At 37.5% G+C, this 24,244-nt stretch overlaps 1 protein-coding gene across 4 annotated transcripts in view; it reads left to right on the forward strand.

Annotated features, from left to right (window-relative positions):
* Window positions 1–24,244, forward strand: part of cadps2 (Ca++-dependent secretion activator 2) — a 198,404-nt gene that overhangs the window by 60,220 nt on the left and 113,940 nt on the right. For all 4 annotated transcript variants that reach the window (XM_082540795.1, XM_082540794.1, XM_082540797.1 and 1 more), the window contains exon 12: window positions 14,848–14,984. In XM_082540795.1, the coding sequence (XP_082396921.1) occupies window positions 14,848–14,984 (137 nt within the window). The remainder of the gene's footprint in view (window positions 1–14,847; window positions 14,985–24,244) is intronic.

Raw genomic sequence — 24,244 nt, forward strand, 5'->3', positions numbered from 1 at the left:
AGAAGGACTTGACAGGCTCAGAAAAGTCAAAAATAGTGAGATATCATGCAGAGGGACGCAGCAGTCTCAAAATTGCAAAGCTTCTGAAGCGTGATCATCGAACAATCAAGCGTTTCATTCAAAATAGTCAACAGGGTCGCAAGAAGCGTGTGGAAAAACCAAGGCGCAAAATAACTGCCCATGAACTGAGAAAAGTCAAGCGTGCAGCTGCCGAGATGCCACTTGCCACCAGTTTGGCCATATTTCAGAGCTGCAACATCACTGGAGTGCCCAAAAGCACAAGCTGTGCAATACTCAGAGACATGGCCAAGGTAAGAAAGGCTGAAAGACGACCACCACTGAACAAGACACACAAGCTGAAACGTCAAGACTGGGCCAAGAAATATCTCAAGACTGATTTTTCTAAGGTTTTATGGACTGATGAAATGAGAGTGAGTCTTGATGGGCCAGATGGATGGGCCCGTGGCTGGATTGGTAAAGGGCAGAGAGCTCCAGTCCGACTCAGACGCCAGCAAGGTGGAGGTGGAGTACTGGTTTGGGCTGGTATCATCAAAGATGAGCTTGTGGGGCCTTTTCGGGTTGAGGATGGAGTCAAGCTCAACTCCCAGTCCTACTGCCAGTTTCTGGAAGACACCTTCTTCAAGCAGTGGTACAGGAAGAAGTCTGCATCCTTCAAGAAAAACATGATTTTCATGCAGGACAATGCTCCATCACACGCGTCCAAGTACTCCACAGCGTGGCTGGCAAGAAAGGGTATAAAAGAAGAAAAACTAATGACATGGCCTCCTTGTTCACCTGATCTGATGTTATATTGAGATGAGATGTTATATTGGTTTCACTGGTAAAAATAAATAATTGAAATGGGTATATATTTGTTTTTTGTTAAGTTGCCTAATAATTATGCACAGTAATAGTCACCTGCACACACAGATATCCCCCTAAAATAGCTAAAAGTAAAAACAAACTAAAAACTACTTCCAAAAACATTCAGCTTTGATATTAATGAGTCTTTTGGGTTCATTGAGAACATGGTTGTTGTTCAATAATAAAATTATTCCTCAAAAATACAACTTGCCTAATAATTCTGCACTCCCTGTAGTTACAGTCCTGTTGTCTTCCCATTCTGTATTCCTTTGTGTCCCAGTTTCATCTGCTTTTGTCCTTTTATCTTCCCATGTTCCCCGGCCTAGTGATCATGTTCTCCATTATCTTGAGTTACCCTTATTCCCCATTCTGGTGACTGTCTCTGTGTCTGCCAGTCAATGTCTCCATGTTTGTTTACTACTTTCAATACCATTAATATTTATATAGACTCTTTTTCTCCAATTGATCCTTCTGAGTTAACGGTCAACATATCTTTTAGACCAGCAGGTTGGGAAGTCCAGGCCTCAAAAATTCTTATTTCACTCAACTTTCATCTAATGTTTTTTTTTTCTGGATTTTTGGATGATATTCTTTCTCTCTTTATCAAAATGAATCTACCATAAAAATGAGAAACAATATAGATATGTTAAAATGATCTTTTCTTTGCAAGACACTGGAGTTACAATTTCCACTTCTAAATACCTGGGACACTGTACAATATGTAATTAAAAAGAGAATACATGGGTTTTGCAGATCTCATAAACACATTTTATTCACAATAGAACATAGAAATATAACAAATATTTAAATTGAGACGTTTTACTATTTTTAGTATAAACTAGTACCTCGTTTTAAGGGCAGCTCCACAGCAGGGATAGGTGCAAGAAGAGGCTGGAAAAGTATATAGTACAGAAAACAAAAACAACTGGAGGAAGGTTAATTGGCAGACAACCAGTTTATTCTGGTAAAGTAAAGATGGGGCAAAGGTTCAGCAATTTCACAATAATGTTCCCTTTAACATAAAATTGCAAATAATCCTGTTATCTGTAGTACGTAATATCCTCTAAAGACTCGTGCGAAATCTCTGTGCCAAAGAGATGAGACCAAAAACAAAAGGATACCAATGTTTTTATAGGCTTGTAATGCAGTCTTAATCACTTTGTTTTAGAAATGTTAACTCTCTAAAGCCTAACATGTTGCCAGACATGACACCAGACAGATGTTTTGCAACTTTCATTTTCAGGATCTCTTCTGTGAATGTCCAGTGCTGTAAAACTTATAATTTCAACTGCCAAAGCAAATTAAATCTTTTTAAACAACAGATATTTCTCCTGAATTCCTTCTGAAAAATTTGAACACCACAGTTGATGTCCTGGTTCATCTCCTGAACCATTTGCTCAATTGAAAGAATTTCACTGGTTCCTGAAAGCGGTGGCTCTGTGCTTTTCAGTGATATTAGGGTCATTACGGTAATCCTCGCCACATCCAAATCTCGGCAAATAACACAGAAAACAACACAGCAAACCTATAACCTTGATTTAATTCATTTAATTTAATTTAATTTTAATTAACCTTTAGTTAAAAACAAGAACAAGAAACAATTCCATAACCTTAAAAAATAGCTTTAAGGATATACAGTAGTACCGTACAAAACAGTACTTACACTCAGAAACACCATGGAATTCAGAAGTTTTTGCTTTTCTCTTAATTTGGAAAATATCTTTTACTGTGTGAGGAATTGTCTAAAAAGTGGAGCTTTAGTGGAGCTTTTATTGTGCATTTCCTTTTACCATATTTTTTTTTTAAATTGTTTAGATGTGGGTGTTTGCTGTGTTGTTTGCTGAGATTTGGATGTGGCCCCTGTCCTGGGATTACTGTAATGATCCTAATATCATTGAAAAAGCACCGAGTTGATGCTTTTGGGGACCGCTGGGATTCTTCGATTGCGCCAGTAGTTCAAGCATTACAGTAGTTTGACTTAAAAGTTTGATCTAAATAGGATAAATCACTAGAGGCTATGGGAAAGTTTAGTCTTTATATTTAGCAATGAGAAAACCTATTTTTCAAGACATATGTTAGCTCTTTGTGGGGTCAATTAAGCTGCTAATGTTCTCACCTCCGAACTTTATTGAAAGGACAACCAAGTCTGAAAGAAATTTGAGTTAACATGATTTCAATGATTGAATGAAATGGACCAAGAACAAAGTCCAAATCAGTGGAAACCATCGGAGGCTGTGACTTTTGGACTCTTGAATTCCACTTTTCTCACACAGACATCGACTTTTTTTGTTAATATGTTAAGACAGATCTACAGAATGGCTCCTGAAGAGATGTTTCCACCTGTCATCTGTGTTTTTGAAAGAAGCTGGTGGTTGGTTTGAAATCAAGGATGATCCTGAGGGGAATGTCCAATTATGTTACGCTCTTGGGGTTCAGCATCCCTCTTAAATGCAGAAGAAGAGCTCTGAAAGTTTGTGTGTGCTCCTTTTTATTTTTTGACAGAGTTTAGTTTGTCTCTTTAAGCTCTACACAGTGTGAAGCTGCAATCAGCCAGACCAAGGCTGATGGACTTGTCTGTCTGTGTCTTCGTCTCTGTTTGTTCTGTCATCAGCAGAGCTGCTCTGCTCCGACAGGGAGGTCATGTCAAATCTTTCAACCATGTGCACCTGAAACTGAAACACTTTGTCCTTATCCTCTTTGTCTGCGTCAATAACCTGCCATCAGGGGCCACTGCCTCTTTTCAGAGCAGGTTGTCACATAGATGTGACTGTTGCTGTGATGATGGCAATGAAACGCAGACTAGATGGGTATAGAGAGGTTGGACAGAGATGAATACACATGAAGAGAAGATACAGATGAGCATGTGTTACATTTTAGTTGCGCACCTGAGATGGGTGGTGTTTTGGCAAACAATCGAAAATAATCTAGCAAACATAATCTTTCTTTTTCTTTCTTTTTAATTGGTGCTTTCTTGTTGAAACCTATTGCCTGTATTGACTGGAATGAAGTGAGCTGGGCCAAAAGACTAGTTGGAAAGGTCTAATTAAGCATGGCGGTAGCATATTATAGTGCATGTAATTTTAAGTACAGCTTAATTTCATGGTAATTCCCAGACATTTCTTTTCCCCTTATGTTACATCACAAGTACGCTGTACTTCTCATGGCATGAGCCTTATGGAGTAACTTAAGCTTTCTAACTTCCATATATTTTACAGGGAAGGGCGCAAATTGTACTGTAAGTAATTTTAAGTTCAGTGTAATTAGATAGTAAGTAAAGACTGCTTAAGTAATTTGGTGCATAATGGACGCTTCACTATGAAACTCTCTTGTTATGTTAAATATAAAAATGATAGTGTAATACGAGCTTTTCTTCCTTTCTTATTACAAACTATACATTCATCCATACAAACTTTGCAAGCTCATCTGATCCTATAATAATGGAGACAAAATTTGTTATTTTCATTAACCATTAATTAAAAACAATAACATGAAACAATTCCATAACTCTGGAAAAAATGGCTTTAAGGATACAGCACTGTACAAAACAGTACTTACACTCAGAAACACCGTGGAATTCAGAAGTTTCTGTTTTCCTCTCAATTTGGAAAATGCTTTTTCCTTTGAACAAGTGTCCAAAAACATGAGACTGACTGCATATTTCGCAGTCATCCCAAATAACAGGGTAGCACACCAAAGCCTTCTCCTTTTTGAGTGATGTCCACCTGTACAGACAATCAGACAATTGAAGATCATGTTTTCAGCAGTCTTGAATACACTTTTTCCCTTTAGCATTAAAATCATAAATGAACTACTTGTCCTATGACAGCTGGCAGAAGATCCACCCTCCCTGTGACCTTTGCACTTGAATTACTTGACTAAGGATCTTGGAAAGAAAAGCGTCTGGATTTCTTTAAGTTGCTTGAAAATGTTACCTCTCATCCGAGAAGCTTCTTCAGTTCTGAACTGAATTGAATTCCGAATTGCCTTAATTTTTCGTAGCATAGGTTCAACAAGGTGCTGGAAACATTCCTCTCAGATGTTTTTCACCATACTGACATGATAGCATTACAAAGTTTCTGCAGACTTGTCATCTGAGGAGATTCACTCCTGTGGACACGGACGCTGTCCAAGACTGATGACACTGGGGTCTTCCAGGATTAGCAGACCCCCACAATACTCTGCACATACTAATCTTTGAGAGCGTGTGTGGGAAACCGTCCAGAAGTGGTGGCTCGTCATTTGCGACCTCTCGAAAACTCATAAGTTGATGTTTTTGAACCGTAGCGGTGAGTGAGAGGAAGGACGCTAGCATCAACTAGCTAGCCGGTCGTCACGGCAAAGCTACAAGAGCGTCTCTCAGCATGGGCCCGAAAAAATTTCTGTCAGCCGAGGAAGGAGACGATATTAAGAAGTCGCTGCAGTTTATGACAGAGGAGATTTCTACTGTCAAACTGCAGCAGAAAGCCATCCTGGACCTGGTCGAGGAAGTTAAGGCTCTCTGCATCCAGAACGCCGAGAAGGATCGGCGGCTGGCGTACCTGGAGAACAGAGTGGCGGATTTGGAGCAGTACACCCGGATGAACGATGTTATCATCACGGGGCTTCGCATCAAACCCCGGTCATACGCCTGGGCGGTCACCACTGACAATGTAGGAGGGCCAGGAGAGGAAGATGTCAACTCCACGGAGCATCAAGTGGTTACCTTTCTACGGTCCAAAGGTGTGGAAGTGGATTATAACAACATTGAGGCTTGCCACCCTCTACCCCGAAAAAATGACAGTGACAAACCAGCCATCATTGTGAGATTTGCAAACAGAAAACAGCACTGTTAAAACAAGGAAAGAAACTGAAAGGATCCGATGTCTTCATGAACGAACATCTGATAAAAAGAAATGCGGACATTGCCAGGAAAGCACGTTACTTGAAGAAACAGGGAAAAATTCAAAATACATGGACCACCAACTGCAAAGTATTCATTAAACTCAATGGAACACCGGAACAAGCCAAAGTGTTGGTCATCAGAAATATGGAAGAGCTGGACAAATACTGAGGTCAACTTACTCTGGAGGTATGAATACACATGTGACGTGACACACAACACAACACATGGCACAGTCCAAAAGAACTTCATCTGCATCCGGCAACAATATCAACATAACTCATTGGAATTCTCTTTATGATAATCTGGAACTGAGAACATTTCGATACACAGACCATAATGTTCTAGACTTAGAACAGGATATAGACCCGGAAAATAATTTCTTCTACAACATTAGCTGTAACTGCTGCTACTTCACTGATGAACAGTTTAAGCACACCATCAACACGGAAAATAAATTATCAATAATCCATTTTAATAGCAGAAGTCTGTTTGCCAACTTCAACAATATAAAGGAATGTCTAAATGAGTTGACAAATCCATTTGGAATTATTGCCATTTCTGAAACATGGATCAATGCGGAGAAAGGAATGGACTTTGGACTGGAGGGATATGAAGTGAATTTTGTAAATAGAAGGAACAAGAGTGGAGGGGGAGTAGCTGTGTATGTGGATAAAAACCTAAACTACAAGGTGGTAGAAAGTATGACAACTGTAATTGATAATTTACTAGAATGTATAACAATTGAAATTTATAAGGAAAAAGAAAAAAATGTAATAATTAGCTGTGTATATATAGAACACCTGGCTCTAGTATTCAAGTATTTAATGACTTCATAGAGGAAATATTCTCTAAAACAAATCAAAAAGTTATGTTTATCTGTGGTGATTTTAATATTGACCTGTTGAATCCAAAAAAGCATAAAATGACCGACGAATTCCTAAACACTATGTACAGTTTGAGTTTACATCCTAAAATAACCAGGCCTAGCAGAATTACACCACATTGTGCCACCTTACTTGACAATATTTTCACTAACAATATGGAAAACAACATTGTGAGCGGAATATTAATTAATGACATCAGTGATCACCTACCAGTTTTTGCAGTTTATGACACTAATTATAAGAAAAATCAGCATGAAGAACAACTGAGATACAGACGTGTAAGGACGGAAGAAACGATGACTGCATTTAAGAACGATCTATTAAATCAGGACTGGGACAATGTGTACAAAGAAGCTGATATTGATATTGCATATGGCATATTTTTAAGAATATTCATGGAGTTGTACGATAAAAACTGTCCAACAATAAAATACAACAGAAAGCACAAATATTCAGATAGACCATGGCTCACTAAGGGTTTACAAAATGCATGTAAAAAGAAAAATACACTCTATAGGGAATACCTAAAACAAAGAACAAAAGATGCTGAAAATAAATATAAAAAATACAAAAATAAGTTGACCAATATTATACGTGTATGTAGAAAGGAGTATTATAGTAAAATATTGAACAACAATAAACATAATATGAACGGAATATGGGATGTTTTAAACGGTATCATTAAAAATAATTCTGGACAACAAAGTTATCCACAATACTTTATCGATAATGGCAATATTATGGAAAACACTGCTGATAAGGTCAACAGCTTTAATCATTATTTTGTAAATATTGGACCAAAACTGGCAGAACAAATTCCTGAGTCACTGCCATCAGTAGAATGTAGTGAAAACCTGATTGATAGGAACCCTAACTCAATGTTCCTCACATCAGTGGAGGAAAAAGAAATAATTGACATTGTACACATGTGTAAATATAAAACATCTACTGATTGTAATGATATTGACATGAAAATCGTCAAGAAGGTCATTGAAGGAATTGTAGGACCTCTAACATATATTTGCAACTTATCATTTCAGACGGGAAAAGTGCCAAACAAAATGAAAATAGCTAAAGTTGTGCCGCTGTATAAAACCGGGGATAGACGCCACTTCACAAATTACAGGCCTGTTTCTTTACTACCACAATTCTCCAAAATCCTAGAAAACCTGTTTAATAAACGATTAGACAAATTCTTAGATAAATATAAATTACTCTCTGACAGTCAATATGGATTCAGATCAAAAAGATCAACATCTCTGGCATTAATCGAATCAATTGAGGAGATTACGAATGCTATAGATCAGAAACAGTATGCAGCTGGAGTATTTCTGGATCTCAAGAAAGCATTAGACACAATCAATCATGACATATTAATTAATAAACTGGAACGGTATGGGATTAGGGGGGTTGTACTGCAATGGGTGAAAAATTATAAGTGACCGGAAACAATTTGTGAAGCTGGGTGTCCATTCCTCATCATGCTTGGACATTGCTTGTGGTGTTCCACAAGGCTCTGTACTGGGTCCAAAATTATTTATTATTTATATAAATGATATTTGTAAGGCATCTGATATATTAAAATTAGTATTATTTGCAGATGACACAAATATTTTTTGTTCTGGGGGGAATCTAAAGGAGCTGCTGGATACAATTACTTCAGAAATGTGCAAAATTAAAAAATGGTTTAACAGGAACAAACTATCGCTAAATCTAAGTAAAACTAAAATTATCTTATTTGGGAATTCCCTTAGAAATGCACAAGTGCAGATTCATGTAGATGGTGTGGAAATTGAAAGAGTACTTGAACATAAGTTTCTTGGTGTGATTATAGATGATAAATTAAACTGGAAGTCTCATATAAATCATATACATAACAAAATTTCAAGAAGTGTCTCAATCTTGAGTAAAGTAAAACACATTCTGGACCACAAATCACTCCACATTCTCTATTGTTCCCTGATTGCACCGTATTTGAATTACTGTGCAGAGGTTTGGGGCAATACTTACAAATGTTCGCTATCATCAATCTTTATATTACAAAAAAGGGCCATAAGGATAATCCATAAAACTGGTTACAGAGATCATACAAATTCACTATTCTTAAAATCAAAAATTCTAAAATTCACAGATCTGGTTCATTTTCTCACAGCACAAATTATATATAAAGCAATAAATAACCTGCTTCCTGACAATATTCTAAAAATGTTTTCTAAAAGGGAACGGGGATACAATTTGAGGGGGGAATTAAATTTAAAACATCCTCGTATCCGTACAACATTAAAAAGTTTTTGCATCTCTGTGTGTGGAGTGAAGCTGTGGAACAGACTAAGTAAAGATATGAAGCAATGTCCAAGCATGGCGCAGTTTAAAAAGCGGTTTAAGGATATGGTTATTACAGGGTACAGGGAAAAGGTAGAGATTTGATAGGGTGTTCTTGTCTAATATTTAAATGTGTGTGCGCATGCACGGGTTTGTTGGTATGGCTATATATATATATATATATATATATATATAATTGTAGGTTGTGTATCCTTGAGGTGTTAATGGGGTTATTGAAAATGTGTATATGTGCGTATGTGTGTATATACGTATGTATGGATATATTAAAAAAAAAAAAAAAATTACACATAACATATAATGTAATTGCAAGGAGGTATTTCTGTAGTCTATTGATACTAGATAGTGGAAAAGGGGTGGGATTAAATAAGCTTATGCTTCTTCCTGCTCCTTTTTGAACATGGACGTTATTTGGAGTTGTGGTTGCTCGTTTTCCTTTTGTTTGCTTTGTTCATTTGTCTCTTTTAATTCTATTTTTTTTTATACTTTTTCAACATGTTCAAAATAAAGATTCAATCAATCAATCAATCTGCACATCCATCTTGAAAATACCCCATTTCACCACATCCCAAGCGAACCAGTTTGAGATGATTAAAGGTTTGAGATTTGGCACCACCTTCTCCTGTTAGCAACTTCCACTCCAGCAAGATATTTTCATACATAGAATACCTGAGTGTTATGCAAGCTAAAGTCCCTTGGTAATTCCGTCACCATGTGTCTCCTTTCCTGTAAGATAGCCATAATTTCAAAATACTCGTTATGCTATATTTTAAGTACTGGGTAAGTAAATTTAATTACTGGTTAATTCTATGGTGATTTCAGGAAAAACAACCATAACGTCTCCATCTCTTGCCAGTAAAGAGAAGCCAACAACAGATGTGTGAAAGCTCAATTTTAACTTTTTTTCTTTTTATTTAAAAAAGGATATTTAAAGCTTGCATGCTGTCATAAACACTTGAACAACTTTGATGCATACAGTGTGACTATTTATCCTGAATGATCATCACATCTTAAAGATCTCATCGTCGAAGTAGATTAAATAAAAGTTTGTTTTTTTTATTGATTATGAATTCTGTTGCTGGAGTCTGAATTTGGTCCTTTTTGTTCCATGATTTCTAACATTTTAAAATATTTTTCATACTTAAATGTTTCAGATCATCAGTATTGAATAACAGACAAACATAATCTGCGGATTTAAAAAATGTAAATAAATAATGATTTAATGTTTTAAAGGAATTTATTAAAGTGGGCCTTAAACACTACATATATTATTCATGAAATAAATCTAAAACAACTGCTGTAGATTTAAGACTGTCTGCGACTTGGTTTAAGCCATACGTGTTTACATTTTTTAGAACGTTAGAAGGTGTTGAGCACCATCTCGTGCCTGTAGAGAACATAACTTCACTGGGTTGGTTGATTGCTGCTAAGAGTTTGTTGCTTAGAGTAGTTTGTTAGTTAACTAGTGACAGAATTGATCATTTAGTGTAAACAAGGAAACTAAAACCAAAAAGCAGTGTAAGGGGTTGCTTTTGTACTGCCCCCTGCTGCAGCGGTTTTTATTTTTAAAAAGGCAAAGATACACTGCCCACTTTCATTCTGTCTCTTTAGCAGTAAGTGGTTTGTATGTTGTGTGTTAGTGTTGGGATTTCATTGTGCTTTGGTAAAAAAAGATATATTTTGTGATGTGATGCACATGTAGTAACCTGTTATTTTATGTATTGGTTGGATGTGCTGGCACAAGATGGCCCTCAACTGTTATAAATGCTTCAACTTAAACACTTATTTCTTAAATCCAGCTTCACAGACAGTGTTTACCTTTATGTTCTTTTAGAGTAGGGCTCCATGCTGTAATTAGTATTAGAGATTTAAAATATTCTAGTGTTTTGTGTAGATCTAATATTTGGCAGTAGTCTATTCCGGAGTCTGGGACCTGCAACAGAGAGATGTAGCAGGTCCTTTCACAGCGAGATTTAGGTTTCGACCTTGGAATAAATAACATTAGTTTGCATTGTTTGCATGCATTGATAGAAGCTCAGATAGGTAAGAAGGGGCTCGTCTTACCTATCTGTTTAAAAACAAAACGTAAAATGTTAATTTGGTTCCTGTAACTAATAGGAAGCCAGTGTAAAGAGGCCAACACTGGGTTATATGCTCCCTCCATTTTGTACTAGTCAACAGACAAGCAGTTGCATTTTTGGACCAACTGGAGACGATAAATAGAGGACTGGTCGAAACCAAAGTATGCTGTAGACTCGCCCACTGATATATTCACATTTATAAGGCTGTTCTTGGTTTGCTTGCATGTAATTTATAGACTTCGTCAAAAAAGGTATTGTGTTAGATCCCAAGAGTTCTGTCTCAGAGGTTTGTGCTGAATTTAGAAAAAGACCATTCAAATTTGCAGCTCCTTCCTCTTGTAATCAGCTGCAGAGTAAACAAAAATGTATCGAACTTAATAAATCTAAGGCAATTTTAAATGTCTTGAATGCAGTTAATTCAGGCTGCTAATGTTTTGCCTGAATATTATTATTTGTTTCAATTAGTTTTAAGAAGGTATTCATTCTTTATTGACACTGAAGTTTAAAAATGTTGGTTGCTTCTTTGCTTTGTTTGGTTTGTTTTTTTACTTTCTGCCTGTACTTAACTGGTGTATGGATTTGTGTGTCTGTTTTATTCATTTATGAAACTTATAAACAATGGCTGTGCGTGTTTAGTTTAGGTTGCATGTAGCTACTAATACTAGTCATAGTTTGGTGTCCCCAACAGAAACCAGTCCTAAGAATAATCAATTGAATTTGTGCCTTTGACTGACCATTTTTTGTGCAATTGTGTGTCATGTTCAGCAAAACCAGAAAATTATGCTCATGTAGTCACACTAATGAGAAACTTCCAGAGCAGAAAAACCTGTAGATAGCCGAGAAAAATGCATGAAGATCGATCCATATTTTCTGCTCATTCACACACACACAGACGCGCACACACACGCGCACACACACAACCTGAACATAATAGCTGAAAGTTGGACTTGACAGAAATCAACATCACTCCTCCGGCCGTCTGTCTCCCAATCAATATTACCCCTCCTTTTCCCTCCTCTTATTATCAGTACTAATCTATATCTCTTTGTCTCGCTTTCTTTAGAGTCCTATCTCCTTCACTCCCTGTCTTTTCTCTAAATTACATTGAGGACAGTACACTGTTATGGAGGTAACAAATTTAAAATGACCTACATCGGAATTAGAGAGAAAGCAGGCCATCACACCCGAAGGGCAGTCGCTGACAGAAAAGTGGAAGAATGAAAAGAAAAGATGGAAAAAGAAAGCAGAGGAGCGTTGATTGGAAGTTGATTGTGGAGATTTCACTTCTCCTGTTTTTTTGTTTTTCGCTTTTCTCTTTTGGACAAAGGCAACAAGAAAATGAGGAGGAGATGAAAAGCACAAATGCCTGAGAGTCCTCATGGGCTTCTCTGCATCCACACAAAAAACAAAATGACAGCGATAATAAAAGTGATCACTAAAAGCTTGTCTTGGGCATGAGCCACAGGCGTGGAAACAGCGCCAGTATTCTCAGTGAGCTGTGGTCTTTTGTGGGGCCATGTGTCACAGTCAGAAGCTTCCCATCCTGAAATGTACTCCCACAATAAAGGCAGAGTGGAGAGTGTTAGGCTTTTCATTTGGCAGGGCCATTATCAGAAAGGCCTGAAAGGACTGGAAATGACCCAGGTTTGCTCAGGCTGGGACACCCTGCGCCTCTTCGGCTTCTTTTATTTTTTTTTTCATTTTCTGTTGATTCTTTCATCACTGACCCCAAAGCCTCATTATCGCCTGCAGCTTCAGGCAGTGCACATCCAAAGTGAACTGTCAGGGCTGCTGCATAAAAATGACTTCATTACTAGCTATTCCAGAATGTACTCATATGAAAATCTTGTAATGTTTTTTTTCTCTGTTATCATTAATAAAACTCAGGAACACACCCAAGTTAATGAAATAATCAGTTTAAATAATATGTATTGTGTGCATTTTTTTAAAATACATTTTTTAGTTTTATAGCTGGACTTTGTCCCACATTTGTTGCACTTTGTTTTGACACAGTCACATACACACCTGCCACCCCACAATACTCATAAGAAGAAATAAAAACTGCAATTTGCTTGATTTTTCCCATATTGTGCATCTTTACATTATGCAGTCACTTTTCTTTTGCAGTACACACATTAGGACTTTAGCATGTCTGATACCAAGACCTGAGACAAGACATGAATAGATCCATGGTATTGTATCAAACTTTCCATATTTTTAGTAAAAAAAAAAAAAAAAAAAAATATATATATATATATATATTTTTTTTTTTTCCTATTAATCACCCCTTTAAAACCCCTTTTTTCTAATATTTTCTTCTGTTTAACATGTTTCTCATGTATGACTGTGTTTGGAAACTGCAGTATTCATTTAACCTTAGTAATTCCACAAAGTGCTTCTCATTGTCTGTCTTGTCCATCCATCGTATGTCTATGGCAACAGCACTGCCAATGATGGGATAAAAGGATGAATCAGTGATTTGTCTTGTGCATACTGACCTGTTATTAGTTTGACCTGTAATCAAACTAATAACACTGTAATTTGTAGCAATCCCCTTTACCACCTGAGCTGTAGCTTTTTAAATATTTACATATTATTATAAAAGTGACTGACACGTTTTTATTTATAGTGGATTGCTCTCATTGGCATGTTCTTATTGCCATGGTTTAAGTATTTTCCAGCACTTACCGATGGTCATTAACACGGGTAAATGACTGAAATTATATGACTGTGGATACAAGTGGTTGAACTGAGCAGCAACTGTGCTCAGACTTGGAGAAGGGATGAGGAACTCAGACATGTGGTGGGAAGCTTTTAAGTCAAGACATGAGGTGGTTCGGCTCTTCCTGGGCGCCTCTACTTCAATGTTTTTAGGATGGGCTCATTTCTAAACTCTGGGAAGAAACCCTCAGAATGGACCGGAGAGATTTTAGTATATCCAGCCTGAAAACACCTTGGGACTGGGACTCTGCAGATGTCCCAGTCTTTCTGTCTCCTGTAAACTCAAACATACAGATGTAACGGTACCAAACCTTGACCCAGTGATTTTGCAAACTCCATTTTCTCAATCATATGACTTGACCCAGTGATGACACAAGATTGAACATGATTGAGCATGATTGCACAAACTCATTGCTATTGATGTTATTTCAGTTTCTGGCCTACTGGCTTATATACAATTAAGATCAAAGACTTGACTGAACACATACACTATTGTCAGAAGTCGAAGTCTCTTGTCATTGCCTCCTCAAAGTTTCTTAAGTCAGTCTCATTTGTCCCATCAGCTGTTGAGCAACTCACATTTTGTCATCAGTAAAACATGGCACATTGCACAATGTTTGAATGTAGACATGAAGCCTGATCTGCTGTTTTAATAACTGATTTATTGCTATTTTCCTGTCTGTGTTTTTTTTCTACCCTACTTTCAAGTGTTTAATGATCACCTCATGTTTCCTGAGTCAGTTGTTAAATGGCTCTTTGTGGGTAGTGTTGGGACATCTACTTTAATTATTCTAACTAATCTTTAGAGAAATATCCCATAGATTTATATTCAGGATTGCAACATCTCTCATATCTTTATCACTAATTGTTTCAATTGTTGTTGAGTTTCAGACCAAAGAGCATGTTTCCCTAACCTCATCCAGACTCCGCTGCTCTGAAAAAAAAAACACCATAGTAGCATAGTATGGATTTTACAGTTCACATCTAGTTATCGAGTTCAATTTTTTTAAACTCTTGGCAAGGTTGTGCACATCTAATTGTCGTTCCTTCATCCACCTCTGTATTTTCTTTTCAGGTCTTGATCCATCTCAGCGTCAGGCAGTGGAAAAGTTGATCTCAGCGTCTCCGTGTCAGTTCGACCACGCTGCCCTGTTCACCATTTTACAGAAACACACACTCCAGCATCGAATGAACGACTCCTTCTCCTGCCTGGTATGTGAACAAGAACCTTTTCATCATTCGTCTTCATTGACTATCCACAATACTGCTCATTCATCACACAAACTTTCTTCTATCATCTATACCAAAATACGTAAGCTGCTTAAAATCCTCATGAAACAGAGCAGTTAAAGAAGAACCTGCAGTGACCTTGTAATGGTATTGCTAAAACAAGTTGTTTAATTAAAGTTTATGAATCACCAAAAAAATAACCAACAAGTACTTTAATACGTAGATAATATTTGTGTACATACAGTACATTTTACCTTCAGGGTTCTCAGTCTATAATGATGGCTTGACTGTGCAACCAAAACAATAAGAGGATTGTTTTTGGTTTCTGGTACTGCCAGTAAATTTGCCGGGTAGCAGAAAAAAGTGGACGCTACAAAACAGAAAGGTTCCCACTAATGAAGTGTGAGAATAATAGAAAGACAAAAGTAAAACAACACACTGATGCAAAGAGCTCCAAATGTTGTTGATGTTTTTAAAAAGGCATTCAGTTGGAATCATTTCTAAAAAAAAACAACAACAACTAGTAAGTAACATCAAATACTTATTAGACTAAAACGAATGGATGGTAAAATGCATGGTGTTCACAATAAATTATTAATTACTGCCATACATTCTTTATAGAAATATCTACACACACTCTGATCACAACCAGACTTTCAACTATTGGATAAATTGATGACTTTTAAATAAAATTCAACTTCTTTTGTACATCACGTAGATGTATAGCTACTGTGACTTTCTAAAATATATTTTAAAAAAGCACACCTGTCCACCTGTTTTTTTTAAATTACATCAGAATATTTTCATGAGCTAATACTGTCTATACTGTGGCAGGCTGTCCAGAGTGTACAGCGCCTTATGGATGAGCAGAAGAAATGAATAGTTGGATGGATTAATGTGTGTGTGGAAAAATTACAACATATATAAACATTTTCTGCATCTAGTAACATTTTTTGTCTGTTTTTATAGCTAGGATACAGTTAGATATTTAATATAGTTATAATTTATAGCTTTATGTCTGTACATGTAATATATGTGTAAATAATCAAATCAGTCTATTCATTAACCGACCAAAGATTATTCAACAACTACTTTTAATGTTGTTTAATGCTTTCTCAACAGCTCAGTTACTTCTTAACACAGAATAACTGCTATGATGCCTTCCAGTCAGGTTTTAGACAGAACCACAGCACTGAAACCGCTCTGACCAAAGTGTTTAATGACATATGTCTGAATACAGACAGTGGAAAAATGTCAGTCCTAGTTTTACTGGATCTCTGTGCAGCATTTGATACAGTTGACCACAACATATTACTCAAACGACTGGAGAACTGGACAGGTCTTTCAGGAACTGTACTAAACTGGTTCAAAACATACGTAGAAAACAGGAAATACTTTGTATCAATAGGTAACTTCACATCTGAGCAGACAAGTATCACATGTGGAGTTCCCCAAGGTTCCATCTTGGGACCCCTTCTGTTTAACATCTACATGCTCCCACTGGCACAGATTATAAACAACAACAAAATAAACTATCACAGCTATGCAGATGACACACAAATATATATCACAATGTCACCAGGAGACCGAGGCCCTGTACAGGCTCTTGGTAAATGCATTGAGGAAATCAATGACTGGTTGTGCCACAATTTTCTCCAGCTAAACAAAAACAAAACTGAGGTAATAGTCTTTGGCGCCAAAGAAAAACGATTACAGGTCACCAGAGAACTTCAATCTATACACCTAAAAACCACAAACCAGGCGAGAAATTTGGGTGTAGTGATGGATGCAGACCTAAACTTAGAAAAACACATTAAGACAATAACAAAGTCAGCTTACTATCACCTCAAGAATATTTCAAGGATAAAAGATCTGATGTCTCAACAGGACCTGGAAAAACTAGTCCATGCATTCATCTTTAGTAGGCTTGATTACTGTAACAGCATCTTTACAGGTCTACCTAAAAAATCAGTCAGACAACTACAGCTCATTCAGAACTCTGCTGCTCGAGTCCTCACTAAGACCAAAAAAGTGGACCACATCAGTCCAGCTCTGAGGTCCTTACACTGGCTGCCTGTCCGTCAGAGGATAGACTTTAAAGTTCTGATGCTGGCCTATAAAGCTCTGAATGGTTTAGGACCAAAATACATCAATGACCTCCTGACCCAGTATGAACCATCCAGATCCCTCAGGTCATCTGGATCCGGTCTTTTATCAGTTCCCAGAGTCAGAACCAGACACGGAGAAGCTGCATTCAGCTTTTATGCTCCTTATATCTGGAACAAACTCCCAGAAAGCCTCAGATCAGCTGAAACACTCAGTTTATTTAAATCCAGGTTGAAGACTCACCTGTTCTCAGCTGCATTTGAATAAAGCACCAAATCCACACTTTAAGCTTAAATTTCAAAACTTACATTTAACTACTGATTTTATCTACTGTTCTGATTTTATCTGTTTTGATTTTATATACTGTTGTTTGTTTGTTTGTTTGTTAATTAGTTAGTTAGTTTATTTGCTTGTTTTAATCAATTTTAAATCATGCTTTTTATTTGTTCTTGTTTCTAATGTCTCTGTAAAGCACTTTGAATCACCTTGTTGTTGAATTGTGCTATACAAATAAACTTGCCTTGCCTTGCCTTTAACCGGTTAATCCCTGGATTTTTTACTCACAACATAATCCCCAAATTCACTCACCTCGCCAATTGTGAGGCCAAAATGAATAACACACTATTTGAACAAAAGATAAAAAGATAAACATAATATATTTTTTCTTCTCCTTAACAAAAGATAAAATAAGAATTAAAAGCTTTTTAACAATGAATCGGTACGCACTGATGTCACTGAACTTCATTTTAGCACTAGACAAGCCGTTCAGCTAATTTGTCATGCTCGGTGACCTTCAAATAATGGTGACGGGTTGCATTTTAACAACAGATGCAGCCTGGCCCCAGTCCAGGGACCTCCTAGGTGGAAATAGTCATCTTTTCAAACGTGAATAATTTGTGATGCCTTCAGTTGTGCTTAAATGTCTGCTGGTTTTGGATTAGTGCTCCAACAAAATAAGAATTTTTAAACTCGTAAATATAATTTTAATTTAGGTTCTGCTGTTTTCTATCCAAATTATTGTTGAAGCACTGCATATTTAAAAAATGAATGAAAACAAAAATAACTAAAACTTTTCAGAACAGTTTGAAGAATGAAAGAGATGTAGGAGCTCAGTGCGTGTGTGTGTGTTCAGCCTGGGGCGCTCTCTCACACTGATTAAGGGGATAAGCACTCTAATCAATACTTTCCAAATAGGAACATGACCCTCATGGACAACTGCTGTTCTGAGTCAATGGAGGAGGAGGAAGCAGTGAAGTGAAGCCTAAATAAGCGAGTCCATATGTGTATGTGATTTTTTTGTTGTTGTTGTTTTTTTGTTTTTTATAGTGTGTGCAGTTGTGGTTGGGAAGCATTGATCCAAATCCACAAAGTGTTGTTCAAGTTTTCATTAAAGAAAAAAAGGAATCAATCTTTTAATATCTTTTTTATTAGTAAAAGTAATTCAAGTGATTTTCTTTTTCTTTTATTTTTAAAGGTTATTTATAACATTTTAAGTTCGAAATGACATCAAATCACCCAAGATAAAAGTACAAAGGACAGAGAAAAGAAAACAACAGCAACAACAACACTGGTTAGTCAGTCCATATTAAAAGTACAAGAGAAATAATGGAGTCCGAACAAAATGGTCTTCTGTGTGAAGTTAGACAGGGCAACAGAAAGTTCAGAGTCTAAAAGATGTGGGGAACAAGTCCAAGAAGGAGTTAGGGTCCGGCAGAGGTGTAGTTTCACATAAACATAAAGTGCAGGTGAATGGGTTAAACATTGTTGATTCTCTGTTAATATGATTGAGAAAAGAGTTCCAGATTTTAAAAAATTTAAAGTGAGTGTTAGCAAGACCATAACGAACCTCTACAATATACAGAAATGCAATCATCTCACATAGGGCTAGCACTGCAAGTATACCCTCTGGCTTTAATTTTAAGTCATAAATCCAGCTATATATATTAAATATCTCTTCCCAGAAACACCTAAGTGTAGGGCAAGACCAGAAAAGGTGGCCAAGAGTTCCTTCCATTGCTTTGCATTTATCACACAATGAGGAAATAAATGTATGTAGGTGCTGTAAGTTTAAAAAGTGCAGTAAACTGGCTGACTAGGTGTTTGTAGAAGTTTTAATCAAATAATCATAAAAGTCATTATGAGCAGGAGGCTGATCCAGATGGGAGAAAGAGTGTTTAACCAAACATTCAAGTGATTTTCAAACAAGGGAATGATCACCGGGAACCAAATTGCCTGCTCTATGTGCAGTATTTTTTTGTTGAGGAAAATAAGCTCTCAGTTATTGGAGCTTAATATTTTATTCACATAAATATGTGAATGTGCTTGGAGAATATGATAGCCTGTGCAAAGAGACACGATAACTTCATATTATTTATGACAACTTTCTTCTATCCTTTAAAATTCACAGAATTATCATTGAATGAAGATACCCTAAACTTTAAAACTGGTCAAGTCAATCCCTTGATGTCTTCAGCTCATACACATTTCAAAGTATGAAAACGCATTCACACTTGAAATTAGGCCAGAAATGAGTAATACTGATGAAAAGTGCAGTTGAGTAATACTTCCTAGTTTGAAAGTTTCAGACCTCAAAAGACTGCATCACAATTTCTTGTAAAATTCCACTGTAAAATTGCTTTTAAATAGCCTTTTAAAACCTGCTCCCATATCTACTCTTGCAAAATATACATATAAATGTTTAAGATAAGATAAGTCCTTTGAGTTAATGACTGGCGTTGGGACGTGGTGGTGGTCCAGGGTGTTGTCATTGCGGGCCCTGGATCCTATTTTTTTTTGCAGTGAGGTCTGTGGAATAGGGGTCCTTACTGAGTCAGTTGTTAGCATGGTTCTCTCCTTCTGAGGGTACTCCTTTACCTCCCGGTCATATGTATCCCAACCCTCCCCGCTACTCCCTTAAACAACACACCACTCCCAGACATAGGGTCTGCATGGACCACAGTGGTTTGGGCCATTTATATGAATTTGCTTGATGTGCTGTGCGATGACCTGCCCCTGGTTTTTAATTACATTGTAGTCAATGACCAACAGTCAGGTGCTCATGTCACATCTATTCCATCAGTTTTAATAGCACTCTAGTTTACACAAAGTTATACCCATCTTTTTCACTTTGTACACATACAGTGGTACGAAAAAGTGTTCGTCCCTTCCACAGTTCCAAGACAAAAACCATTGCTAAGCAAAAGGAACATAAAGGTTCGCCTCCGTTCCTCCAGAAAGCAGCTTGATGATCCCAAAGACCTTTGGGAAAATACTCTGTGGACTGACGAGACAAAAGTTTAACTTTGGAATGTGTGTCCCCAATTACATCTGGCATAAAACTAACACAGCATTTTAAAAAAAGGAACATTATACCGACAGTAACATATGGTGGTGGTAGTATGAGGCTGGTCTGGGGCTGTTTTGCTCAGGACCTAGAAGACTTGCTGTGGTAAATGGAACCATGAATTCTTCTGTCTACAAAAACATCCTGAAGGAGAATGTCCGGCTGGCTGTTTGTGACCTCAAGCTGAAGTGCAGGAGCAGGACAATGATCCAAAATGCACCAGCAGGTCCTCCTCCAAATGGTTTAAGAAAAATGTTGGAGTGGCCTAGGCAAAGTCCTGACCTGAATATGATTGAGATGCTGTGGCATGACCTTACAAAGGTGGTTCATGCTTGAAAACCCTCCAATGTAGCTGAATTACTGTCACAGGCTGGGTCTCCGACCCAGCACTCTGAGTTCTCTTTGTATTTTTCTCATTTTTTGATATGTTATTAGTTTTTGTGTTATTTCCTATTTTGCCTTTAGTTTGGGCAGTTATTGGTTATTGTTCCTGGGCTTTTTATGTTTGGGGTTTTGTATTCATTCATCACGTATTAGGTCTGTCTTATTGTGTTGTCATGTTTAGTTTTCAGTGTTTCCTGTTTTATTCTGACAGTGTCGTGTGTTCTTTGGTCATTGTATTTAGTTTCACTCTCTCTTGGTCCTGTCATTAGGGTTATGTTTGTCAGCTGTTCCCCCATGTGTCGCCATTTCCCCTGATCACCTCATGTCTGTATTTAAGCCTTTTGTTTTCTGCTTGCCTTTATCGGTTCGTCTGTTTATTTGACCTCAGTCTTAGTTACGGTTTTCGTTTGTTATGTTGACCTTAGCCTTAGTTTTTGTCTTTGCCTGTTTATTTTCTCCACAGTTATAGTTTTTGGTCTTAGTACCTCTTAGTGTTTTGCCAGTTTGTTTTGGTTTCCTGGTTTATCCCTGCCGTCATTTAAATAAAGCTTCACTTTTCTGTTTAACCTTACAACTCCTCGTCATCATCTGCTTTTGGGTCCTGTTTCCACACACATCGGCGCACCCCGCCGTGACAATTACAACAACTCTGCAAAGATGAATGAGTCAAAATTCCTCCACAGAGATTCATTGCTAGTTATCATAAGTCCTTCATTACAGTTGTTGCTTCTAATGGTGGCCGAACCAGTTATTAGCTGTAGGAGGCAATCACTTTTTCACTCAGAGCCATATAAGTTTGGATTTTTTTCCTCCTTAATCATAAACACCTTAATTTAGAAACTGCATTTTGTGTTTTGTGTTAGCGTTATCTAATATTTACATTTTTGCTGATCTGAAAGTGTGACAAACATACAAAAATATAGGAAATCAGGAAGGGGGCAAACACTTTTTCACACTACCGTACACCAACATACGCACCAATATATCACTTCCAACTTTGACGAGTGGGAAGGGGAGTGGGCGGGTGTTCCTGCACCCTGCCAGGGCAGTGGTTGCCTGGTGGCTCGAGGGCCAGGCTGGCCGCGTCCCAGGGTCGCTGTTCGTTTAGTGGCGCAGTTCTCTGGCACCTGGGGATCGCTGTTGGCTTATGACGGGATGGATGGGCTGTTGCAGAGTAGACTGCCTGTTGCCGCTGGTTCTCTGGAGCTGTTGTCTTTTGGTCGTGAGGGCTCCATCTGGAGCCTCCCTCCTCCTTCTGCTGGGATGGGCACACAGTTGTCATCCTGGGAGGGATTTATTGCAGCTTCTCTCTCTCTCATTTAAATCATGTATTTTTTTCACTGTGGATTCTGAAAACCTCATCCAGTGCATTGTTGGAATTAGGATTCCATATTTGAAGTAAAGCGTTGAAAAGAGCTCTGGTTTAGGAAGACCAAGCCACGAAAAAGTAGTACAAAAAGTCACACAAACACACAAATATGTATTTTATCATGGGTATTGTGCTTGCTTTAGGATGACCCACATTTATTTATGATATAATGCAAAATCTTTATAATAAAACAAAAACAAAAATTGATGTTGTCATGAGGTGATGGATCTGACCATCAGCTGTGCTTTTCTATAACCACCCACCCCCACACCACCCCTTTATTGGGTTATATATAAAGGGGCCTGTAAAAGTGTGCACTGAACTAGACAACATTTGAAGCGCAGTAATTTACCTTCAATTCTAAAAAAAAAAGTTTATCATTAGACATTAAAAACTCTTTGTATCACATCACCATACTTTTGGAGGATGAAGACGCAGGTGTCCTCACCTCCCTTTGAACCTGTCTGAGCATCCTGCTGCTAAATTAACTTTGTGTTATGCTTCTATCATTATAGATCCTAATGTAATTACTTAGGTCTATGCTTGCACACGGTCCAGACTCTCACTCCTTTAATTCTGAAGCTTTCAAATTATTCAGTTATATTTGTACTAATTAGAGGAATCTGCATAAGAAAAACTAACAGGCTCCAGATTGTGTTGTATGGAGAGATAGACTGCCAGCCCTCCTGGGAAAAAATCCAAGTAGGAAAATGTTGGGAGGGATTTACCATGTCTATTTTCCATCTAGAGCTCTCTAGTGGATACATTTATAATGGTGACACTTTTTTTTAAATTACCTATAACACTAATTAACTTTTCAGCTGACATATATACTGTCATGGATGTTAGTAATTAACAAATATTAGCAGATAATACTGCTTAGAGTGAAATACTGTAGCACAAAGCTGTTGTTTATTCAAGTGTAGATCTGCATAAGAACCAAACCAATGAACTAAAAACCAAACCAAGGATTACTGTTGCTAATTATTGTATAAATAAATCTTTTTGATTTGTTTTTAGTATATTGTCGGTTGGAAGATATTACTGTATTCTATTCATGCAGACTGGAGCAGCCAGGGATCAAACCACCAACCTTGCAATGAGTAAATCACCTGCTCTGTCGTTGGGGCTACAGCCACCCTAAATATGTCAACAATATTTAAAACATTAGTTGAACAAAAATATGAGTATAGTTGCACTACCTGACAGTATTAATGTAATCTTTTATATTGAATTACATTTTTTTTACTACTGTAATTCATTATTATAAGGATATCCTAATAACTCCCTAAAAAGCCTTCGGTTGCATATTTCTCCTGTACTGGCTTCCCTTCATTGCCTTCCTGTTAAATCTAGAATTGAATTTAAAATCCTGCTCCTCACATACAAGGTCTTAAATAAGCAGGCCCCATCTTATCTTATTGACCTTGTAGTACCATATCACCCTATTAGAGCACTTTGCTCTCGCACTGCAGGCTTACTTGTAGTTCCTAGAGCAGGGCTGCCCAATCCCAGTCCTCGAGAGCTACTATCCTGCAGCTTTTAGATGCATCCCTACTCCAACACAGCTGAATCAAATGGTTTGATTACCTCTTCAGCATGCCATCATGTTTGGCAAAGGCCTGATAACAAGCTATTCATTTGATTCAGGTGTGTGGGAACAAGGATGCATCTAAAAGCTGCAGGACGGTAGCTCTCGAGGACCGGGATTGGGCACCCCTGTCCTAGAGTATTTAAAAGTAGAATGGGAGGGAGAGCCTTCAGCTTTCAGGCCCCTCTTCTGTGGAACCAGCTTCCAGTTTGGTTTTGGGAAACGGACACTCTCTACTTTTAATATTAGGCCTAAAACTTTCCTTTTTAGTAAGGCATATAGTCAGGGCTGGACCAGGTGACCCTGAATCCTCCCTTTGTTATGCTGTGTTAGGTCTAGGCTGCTTGGGGATTCCCATGATGCATTCGGTGTTTCTTCTTCAGTCACTTTTTTCACTCACTATGTGTTTATATACCTCTCTGCATTTAATTATTTTTATTAATAATCTC

Source organism: Aulonocara stuartgranti, assembly GCF_965226115.1.
Source record: "Aulonocara stuartgranti genome assembly, chromosome: 7".
Taxonomy (NCBI): domain Eukaryota; kingdom Metazoa; phylum Chordata; class Actinopteri; order Cichliformes; family Cichlidae; genus Aulonocara; species Aulonocara stuartgranti.